The 10,392-nt window shown below is 39.8% G+C and overlaps 1 protein-coding gene across 1 annotated transcript in view; it reads right to left on the bottom strand.

Annotated features, from left to right (window-relative positions):
• LOC107659785 (protein NLRC3-like) overlaps positions 1–8,281 on the bottom strand; it is an 11,141-nt gene extending 2,860 nt beyond the window's left edge. The window contains exons 1-7 of the mRNA XM_016448815.1: positions 8,192–8,281; positions 7,304–7,504; positions 5,167–5,292; positions 1,616–3,499; positions 1,335–1,508; positions 865–1,038; positions 115–161 (exon numbers count right to left, since the gene is read on the bottom strand). Of these exons, the coding sequence (XP_016304301.1) occupies positions 115–161; positions 865–1,038; positions 1,335–1,508; positions 1,616–3,499; positions 5,167–5,292; positions 7,304–7,449 (2,551 nt within the window). The 5' untranslated portion in view covers positions 7,450–7,504; positions 8,192–8,281. The remainder of the gene's footprint in view (positions 1–114; positions 162–864; positions 1,039–1,334; positions 1,509–1,615; positions 3,500–5,166; positions 5,293–7,303; positions 7,505–8,191) is intronic.
• Between the last annotated feature and the right edge of the window lie 2,111 nt (positions 8,282–10,392).

The following is a 10,392-nucleotide window of genomic DNA, read 5'->3' as shown; positions in this document are numbered from 1 at the left end:
GTGTGTCTGTCTGTGTGTGTGTGTGTGTGTGTGTGTGTGTGTGTGTGTGTGTGTGTGTGAGAGAGAGAGAGAGAGAGAGAGAGAGAGAGAAAGAGAGAGAGAGAGAGGACCTACATTTTCTCAGTCCTGGTTTGATTCTGAAATGTCCTCCATGGTCCAAACTAACAGAGAAAAAAACACAAACACACAAACAAAAAAAGATTTTATATGAAGGAAGATTGTTAAAACTACAAATAAAATGAGTTTTGTCGTTCCCTCATGTCGTTCCAAACCCTTCAGACCCATCAGCGTCATCTTTCAAACACAAATTAAGATATTTTTTATGAAACCTGAGAAATTTCTGTCCATTGTTTCAAGATCCAAAAACGACATAAAGGCATCGTAAAAGTAATTCATATGATTTAAGCGGTTTAATCCAAGTGTCATGAAAAGACACAATCACTTTACATGATGAATAGATATAATTTAGATTTTTATTCAAATTTTATTTCATGAACATTGATCAAAACACACATAATGTGAGTAGTGTGCATGAAATATAGTAAACACATATTCTGGCTGTCTGTGCTTTTTGATTTAGTTGAATTTAGTCAAGTTAGTTATCCTGTGTATTTAAGGCCCTGCGTTTACTGTGTTGTAGTAGTTAGTCAGTAGTTAGATGTAGATGTTTGTGTTCCTGCCCTGCATATTCCTTGGTTCCTGATGGTTTGGTTTATTAAATCATCCTGCACCTAGACCCTTGTCTGCACCTTCCTTCATGGCTCTCTTGTTTCAAGGACTTCTCTAGGCAAGCTGTGAAAAATCCCTCTTAGGTAACCCAAATCACATACAGACACACATATGAGTCATAACTGCCCCACATACTTGAGTATCTGCAGTTTATAGTTTGGATCCTGCAGTTTGTGTTTGAGCAGCTGGACTCCTGATGGTCCTGGGTGATTGTAGCTCAGATCCAGCTCTCTCAGGTGTGAGGGGTTTGAACTCAGAGCTGAAGACAAATAACCACAGCCTTCCTCTGTCACCATACAGCCAGACAACCTACAGAAACACACACACACAGACAGATCATCTACAGCACTGGTCACCAACCTTTTAGGCCCAAGATCCCTGACCTCGGCCTTTATGAAAGAGTGTTATTTATTTATTTGCTACATAAAACATCTGCACGAAACGAAAACAGCAGGTCTGAATAAGACGCACTCTCTGACAGCAGGTGGCACCTATGAACAGGGTTGCCAGGTTCCATCGTGATCGACGGGTTGGTGACCACTGATCTACAGACATAAATCAATATTATGACCAGATAACTGTACATAATCCCTTGTTCTTAATACCTCAGTATCTCCAGCTGACAGTTTGGACTCTTCAGTCCATCAGAGAGCAGCTTCACTCCTGAATCCTGCAGGTCATTGTTACTCAGATCCAGCTCTCTCAGGACACAGTTTGAGGATTGAAGAGCCGATGACACAATTTCACTATCCAGAGCAGTGAGATTACAGCCAGCAACACTGAAAGAGAGCAGAACACATGATAACTAAATTCTTAACCTTATTCTTCAATTTGTATTTCAATAATATCAGCTTAATTCTGAATTAAGACATAACTAAACACTTACAGGGCTTTTGTGCAGTTGATCACAGCTGGTATCAATCTTCTTATACCCTCATCTGATGTGTTGTATTTCTTGAGGTCCAGCTCATCCAGCGGCTCCTCTGACATCTGAAGCATGTAGGCGATTGTTGAGCAGTGAGCAGGAGAGAGTTTCTTCTCTGAGTGTTTGTCTGATTTCACAAACTCCTGAATCTCTCTGGACAGAGTCTGATCTTTCACTTCCAGCAGACAGAGGAACAGATTGATGGATCTTTCAGTGGAGAGTCCATGTCCATCTTTGATCTTCTCTTTAATGTACTGTGTGGTTCTCCTGATGCTCTCTGAGCTGTTCTCTGTGTGTGTCAGTAGATCCTGTAAGAGTCTCTGATTGGACTCCAGTGAGATACCCAGCAGGAACCGCAGGAACAGATCCAGGTGTCCATTCTTACTCTCAAGAGCTTTATCTACTGCATCTCTATGCAGATTATGTATCACATCGCAAAATTGCAATGTATCAATATGTATCATTACATAATGGTAAAACACAAAGAAAGCAGCGAGAAACTCCTGAACACTCAGATGGATGAAGCTGTAGACTTTCCTCTGATGAATCACAGACTCCTTCTTAAAGATCTCAATGCAAATCCCAGAATACACTGAGGCGTCAGTGATGTCTATGCCGCTCTCAATCAGGTCCTCCTCACAGAACATCACATTGCCCTTCATCAGCTGTTTGAAAGCCACTTCAGCAAGTTTCACAATCAATTCTCTGTTGGACTGCAGGAGTTTCTCTGGATCTCTGTCTTCATACTTCTGGTTCCTCATGTTGATCTGAATCAGCAAGAAATGGATGTACATTTCAGTCAGAGTTTGAGGGATTTCTGCACTCAGATCTTCTTCCAGGAGCTTCTGAAGCACAGTGGATGAGATCCAGCAGAAGACGGGGATGTGGCACATGATGTGGAGGCTTCTTGCTCTTCTGATGTGTGAGATGATTCTGCTGGCTTGATGCTGCTCACTGATTCTCTTCCTGAAATATTCCTCCTTCTGAGGCTCATTGAATCCCTGAATTTCTGTCAGACGGTTGATGTATTTGGAGGGGATCTGATTGGCTGCTGCTGGTCTGGAGGTGATCCAGATGAGAGCAGAGGGAAGCAGCTCTCCTTTCATGAGCTTTGACATCAACACAGCCACTGATGAAGTCTCAGTCACATCACAAACTTTCTGAGCGTCTGAAAACATCAGTGTGATTCTGCTTTCATCCAGACCATCAAAGATGAACACAACTTTACACTCCTCATAAATCTGTGAGTCCAGATCTTGAAGTTCAGGATGAAAGTCCAGCAGAAGTCTGTGAAGACTGTACTGATGATCTTGGATCAAGTTCAGCTCTCGAAATGGAAGCACAAAAATGAAATCTACATCCTGATTGGCTTTTCCGTCGGCCCAGTCCATAATGAACTTCTGCACAGAGACGGTTTTTCCAATTCCAGCGATGCCTTTAGTAAGAACAGTCTTGATCTGATCTTTCTCTTCACATCCTGGTTCAGTTGAGGCTTTAAAGATGTCATTGCAGTAGATTGGAGTGTCTTGTGAGTTTTGTGTTCTGGCTGTTTTCTCCATCTGTAAAACCTCATGTTCTTTATTCACTCCATCACTCTCTCCCTCTATGATGTAGAGCTGTGCATAGATCCTGTTCAGGAGGGTTTCATTCTCTTGGAGTTTGTTTCCCTCAAATAATCTCTCATACTTGTTCTTCATGCTGGTTTTGAGCTGGTCTTTGACTCTCTGATGGTCTCCAGTGTCCAGTGTGTGTTTCTGCAGGACTGTGTCGTCCTGCCTGATGTGAGTCTGAGAGTGGGATGCAGAGGACGACACAGATCTGATCATCTCATTTATATCTCCCCTGCTGAAATTGAAAAGAAAATAGCTGCAAAATCACTGTTCAATGTCTGTTGAAGACAATCTAATATTTGTTCCCAGGTATTATTTTGATGCCCCTCTTTAAAATATATATGTTGAAACATAAATATGTTGCTGTCACAGTGCGCCTACTGCGAGGAGCAAGGAGACGTGGGAGAATCCAGAACAATCAGACTTTATTTACAACATGGGAACACGCACGTAGCACACAGGGATTGATGGTTTAGACTAGACGCCAGACTCAGGAAAGCACAGGGCTAATAAACACAGGGAAAGTAATCAGGGAGAACTGAATCATGTGGAGTAATTAATTAAAACCCATGGAAACTAAAGAGGGAACACCTGAATTCAAAGAACACAATCACCACGAGGGATAAACTACATCACAGGAGGGAACATGGAACACGAAACAGTACATAGGCGTGACATTACTCCCCCCTCCCGGAAGGCGCATCCTGTGCCGCTCTGGAGGCCTCTAGGGACAGGCTTAAACGAGACGGACGGCCTCCAGGGCGGTATCCGTTCCGGGACCCATGGCAGAGCAGACCGTTCAGGAGGCCATGGCGGAGCAGATCGTTCAGGAGGCCATGGCGGAGCAGGGAGACTAGGAGCCATGGTGGAGCAGGGAACTCGGGGCCATGACGGAGCAGGCAGCTCGGGGAGCCATGGCGGGGCAGACAGTTCAGGGGGCCTGGCCTCAGCACTTGGCCCGACCTCTACGGACGGATCCCTATAGCCTCCCCTCCTCCCCCTCCCCCCAAAAAAATCCTTGGGGAGAATATCGGCTTCTGAGGCCCTCCGTAAGCCTAACTCGGGAACTGTGGCCCTCCCTGGACTTGACATGGAAACAGGAGCCCTCCTTGGGCTGAACGTGGGAACTGGAGCCCTTTCAGGAGCGGACTCAGGGGCTGGACGGCCTCAGGGGCTAAAGCGGACTCGGGGGCTTGAGCCGACACTGGAGCGGACTCAGGGGCTGGAGCCGACACTGGAGCGGACTCAGGAGCTGGAGCTGACACTGGAGCGGACTCAGGGGCTGGAGCCGACACTCTATTCCTCTGCATTTTCCCTTCATAAGCAGAGGTGAAGGAGACTGCTGCTGTCAGCTGAGGGCTTGGGAGAGAATTGGCCGACGGGCTTGACAATGGAACCGCCGGCGGGCTTGAATTCGGAGTGGCCAGCGGGATTTGAGAAGGGATTTGAGTCTTCTGTCACGGTGCGCCTACTGCGAGGAGCGAGGAGACATGGGAGAATCCAGAACAATCAGACTTTATTTACAATATGGGAACGCGCACGTAGCACATGGGGATTGATGGTTAAGACTAGATGCCAGACTCAGGAAAACACAGGGATAATAAACACAGGGAAAGTAATCAGGGAGAACTGAAACATGTGGAGTAATTAATTAAAACCCATGGAAACTAAAGAGGGAACACCTGACATCAGAGAACACAATCAACACGAGGGATAAACTAGGTCACAGGAGGGAACATGGAACACGTGGGAGAGGACAACAGACACCAAAACAGTACATGGGTGTGACAGTTGCAGACTTTGGGGTACATTTAGTGTTATTTTTAAAAAAAGTGTTATTTTTTCATTGTTATTCTTCTGAGATGCACTAGAGTAAATTAGCAAGTGAATGTTTATACTAACAGAGGATCAGAGGTCACTGGTCCATCACAGAAAACAGGGGGTCGATTCTGCATGGATCTGTTACTCTTCACAGACACACAGCTGGGTTCTGGAGACTCTGCTCTCGATCTCTTCCTCCTGCTGACGCTGAGAGAAGACAAATAAAACATTAAAATATAGCACTTTATGCAAAAGTACAGCAACATTATTCAGTGACAAGTTTCATGTCTGTTGAGAGGAGAAAAGACTAAAATAGAGATGAAAAAAGGAACAGTTCATTTTAAAAAATCAAGGGGCTGCTGAGGAAAGGTTGAAAAATCATTCCACTACCAAGAACCAGTGAGAGTGAAGTTTCAGGAAAGTGATTTGTGATGGTGCCATGAGGTTATGTGGACTACACTGTGCATTTACATTTATGCATTTGGCAGATACAAAGCAAATATATACACTTTGTCATAGGGGTGGGCGATATGGAAAAAATATCATATCACAATTTTTTTTTTTTCTGAAATATCACGATTCTTTGTCATGTTGGTTTTACTATTTTGCAAATTGTCTGAGCATAACAGCCAAACTAATTTCCCTATTATAAAGGCAAAGCCTTTCAAGGTAACAAAGTAAAATAAAAAAGGCAGATATTTAGGTCAAAGTGGGCGAAGATAAACATCTTTTTATGTCATAATTTTATCTTTGTTATTAAAAAATAAGAGCAAAGATACACATTACAACTACACATAATATACAAGTAAAACAAACAGTGCTTTATTTTCAGATACAATAGGTGTATTTAGCAGGAGCATTCAAGAAATTGAATGAACAGATATGAAAATAAAACACTATATAGACTGATTTCTAATACAACTGTATGAAAGTTTTTCAGTCAAGAATAGTGAGTGATTTTTCTCTTTGTGTTTTCTTGTTTTATTAACATTAAAGGAATAGTTCACCCAAAAATACAAATTCTGTCATCTGTCTGTCAATTCTTTCATAGTGTTTTATTTTTATACCATCATTTACTCACTCAAAATTGTTTTAAACCTGAATGAGTTTTTTTCTTCTGCTGAACATAAATGCTATTTTAAAGAATGTGGAAACCTAACAGTTGCTGGTCCACAGTGACTTCCGTAGTATTATTTCCTACTATGAAATTAAATGTGGACCAGCAACTGTTTGGTTACCCACATTCTTCAAAATATCTTCTTTTGTGTTCAGCACAAGAAATAAATTAATGCAGGTTTGGAACGACATGTGCGTGAGTAAATATTGACAGAAATTAAATTTTAGGGTGAATTATCCCTTTAATGACAGTCGGCAGCATGTTTAATAATGTCCCTTTAAGACCTGCATGCATCCGTTTTTATCTCAACTGTTTTCTTTCATTTTAGACATAACCAACTGAGTCTATACATAAACCTTGTGTGTTCTGACAGTATTAGCGCAAAAGATAACTTAGTTCAGTAATCAGGGGCTGTTTGACAGGGTTTTTAGTGCGCGCGCTTCGGATGTAGGCCAAAATGAAATTAATGAAACATTTAACCGGTGTTCTGTCGATTTGTGCTACCCTGTCAGATTTTGCTACCTCCCATTAAAACAGTGGGTAGTACAATTCGACAACGAAAAATGCTTCCTGTAAAATTATGGTTTATTAACGTCTACACCTACCAAAACCCTACCACCTACCACCTACACCTACCAAAAGTCTAACCTTACAGTAATGTAAATACAGTAATTCTGTGTTATATTCGCGGTTGTGGCTAGAAGTGATACAGCTACAGGAAACCAACAATAAATCTTCTACTTATTAGATTGTGTTTTAATAATGTCTACACCTACCCCAACACTAAACCTACCCTTACAGTAATGTACTTTTGTGATTGCGAATAAGTGCAGTGTCCCGCGAGTTAACCCTGATGTGAATGTATGTCGTGTTGTACCGTGTCTTGAGACGGAGGAGGTGCCAGAACTGCAGCTGATTGAATGAGGTAGACACACATCCGCCATTAAAGCAAGTAACAGTGAGTAAAAACAGTTTACCGTCCACGATCAAAAATCGTCATATCGCACACCCCTACTTTCTCAGTTCTTGCATTCTCTAGGTATTAACCCCATGATCTTGACATTTATTGACACTTCTGAAAAAAAGAGGCTAATTGCATACCAGGGGTCAGAGGTCACTGCATCTCTGATTGCAGGGGGCAGCTTTTGTATGGATTCATCACTTAGAGATGTGTGGCCTGATCCAGGAGATGAAGAGCTCGCTTCAGACATAGTGTCTTCATTCTCTCTTTCCTCACGGAAACTCATTTTGGAGGTACTGCTCTCCTACTTTATGTGTTTCAGAAAGAGCATGACTGCAGACCTTTTATGTGGAAGGAAAATATGTAGTTATAAAGTTAAACAGTAACATTGCAATAATTAAACTGGACACGTGAATGAAACAGCATTCACAGAGAAAATGTAATCTCTCTCTCTTAAATAGTAGTACAAATAATACAAAAAATACATATTTTATTCAATACACACATTTACACATATTCATCTACTTAAAAAAAATTCATATTATTATTATTATTATTATTTTTGTTTAAATAACAGTAGGATTTTTAAACATGTTGTAATTTACATTTTGTAGAAAAAGCAGAGGAAATGTTTGACCATATTTGTTCAGGCTGCACAATATGTGCATTAAAAAGTGTCCCTTCAATGAAATATCTTCAAACTCGACCGTAATTTACCGTCAAACTTTTGTTGATGCCAAAGGATCTAGAAATACTGTACTACCAGGATATAAAACAATTATGACGAGTCTATATGTTATTTAATAATATTTATTAAAACAAAAATCGTTGTAAAATTGTCAAGTAAACATATAAGTGCTTTAATTATTAGACGACTTCGTCTGCGTTTCTGCCATTATGGTCAGCTAGTTTGCACATTAAACTGTAAAGATCTGTTTAAAATCACATACAGAAAAACAGAAACATTTTTAGATAATTTTCATATGGCTACATATTTATGCTACATAAAGAATAGGTTCTGGACTTACCACGAAATATGCGTACCGTTTATACTCTTTGTTAAAATGTTTAAACCCTCAAAATGGCGTGCTTGCTTTTACTTTCGTTTAGTCTCTTGAGGTGTCTGCTGAGTTTGTTTACCTTTTAGCTCCAGTCACACGAAACACAATGCGCTCCCTCTAGAGGCGCAGAGCAGCACCACTCTCTCAGAGTGTGCTATAATCAATGAAATAATAGCTTTTTGTTAGATAAACTACATATATCTCTACATACTTAGAGTATACATAGAGTATATAACTACAAGGATTTACCTACATGACAAAACCCTGTTAAATATTCAGCTATTAAATGCATTTAGTTCTGTGTGTGTGTGTGTGTGTGTGTGTGTGTGTGTGTGTGTGTGTGAGAGAGAGAGATAAACATCCTACATTCTTTCAGTCCTAGTCTGATTCTAAAATGGCCTCCGTAATCCAAACTAGAAAGAGACAAATACAAATGACAGATGATAAGCAGATGATTTTTTCCTCTGCGCTGTAAAAAACAACCTATAGAATCTACTCAGTAAAACTGAGGTAACAGTTTGCACTGTTTGTGTGAGTAGATTCTATCCTATCTGTTTGGGTAAGGAATACCTAAATTTAACAGCTATGACAAACTAAAAAAATTGGTAAAGTATACCTAATATTTTTCAATACACTACACAAATAATTACCTATAAAAAAATAGTAATATAAACTCTATTTTTAGCAGGCAATAGTTCATCTACTAAATTATTATTCATAATAATTAGCCAATAGGAATAATTATGCATTATTTAAGCCATTTTGACACCCTAGGCGAAATCACTATTACCCCACAAACAAGCACATATAAGATAATAACATAAAACTGATTCTGTAAACACTCAAATCTTAAATAAAAACCTTGACACATTTCCAAATTATAGGTGCATATAGATTATCATAATTTCTTTTCAGACATCAGTTTCTTGTCACATTCAAATTGGTTGTCATAGTAAACGCATTATTTGCAAATTAACTGTGAGGATAAACACTGCACAATTTATTATCTGTACTATCATTGTGTAGCCACTAGATGCCTGTATAGCCCTATGTAACAATGCATAGTTTCTAAGAAATGAATAAACGTAAATAGACAGGATAAACGCAGCCCCAGTGACTGTAGAAACATCCAGTGGAACAAGAGCTGTGTGGGAAATTAGATTGGGCAGGTCTTACAGCAAATGACCTTTGGCAATATCAAATATCAACAGAGAAGAGTTTAAGTAGCATAGCTGTATCAACTGAGACGCTTATGTGTGATAATGTTAACTGTAAGAATACTAAAGATATTATTGACTTATGTTTGATGTATGATGAAATAGTGTATTGTTTAAATAATGCCAGAAGACCTTTCTGTCAAGAAGTAGTTAAAAGTGATCTTTTTAGGGCTGGATGGAATTAATATGTATCTGAATTGCATTTTGGAGGCTAGAGATGCTTTTAAAAATGGGGTTTTAACAGGGAAAGCAAGGTATGGCCCAGAATTTGAGAAAAAGAAATGGGCAAATGCCAAATTATATACGCTGTACGGTTTATTAAAAGAAATGAAGCAACCATGAGAGCAAACTCAATGGCAAAGACATCTCAGAAAAGTTATGTTCATGACTTTTGGAAAGAAGTTGAGGTTATTAATAATAGTAAAGTACCGCTGCCAGCTAGTATTGAAGGGGTTGCTGGGGCTGAGAATATTGTCAGATTGTGGAGAGGATATTATAGGGACATTTTTAATTGTGTTGAGAAGCAGGAATCTGTACCGAGTAGTACTGGTGTGATATCTTCTGAGCTTAATTATGCTATTGAGAAATTGGCCGTAAATAAAGCATGTGGCCCTGATTTAATAGTCGCTGAACATCTGAAATATGCTAGCCAAACTATTGTAGTGTTACTTGCTTTGTTTCTTACAGGATTTTTGATACGTGGTATTATCAACCAAATTATCTTTGTCCCAAAACATGGAGGGCACTGTATTTACAAGTGCAGATTTCACTGATTTATCCTGTAAGCATACATTATTTACAGCATGAATTACAAAGCACGGTTTTATTACCCTTATAAACTAAAATATACTGTTAGAGTAAGAAATAGTTAAAATATAATGGCTAAACAAATCAGTACCTTTTCAGTTTCATTTATTGTTGAGCATCATTACACAAGTGCTCTTGTGGACA

This window comes from Sinocyclocheilus anshuiensis, unplaced genomic scaffold (assembly GCF_001515605.1).
Source record: "Sinocyclocheilus anshuiensis isolate Anshui unplaced genomic scaffold, SAMN03320099.WGS_v1.1 scaffold968, whole genome shotgun sequence".
Taxonomy (NCBI): Eukaryota; Metazoa; Chordata; class Actinopteri; order Cypriniformes; family Cyprinidae; genus Sinocyclocheilus; species Sinocyclocheilus anshuiensis.
This window is presented reverse-complemented; position numbering and strand designations above follow the sequence as displayed.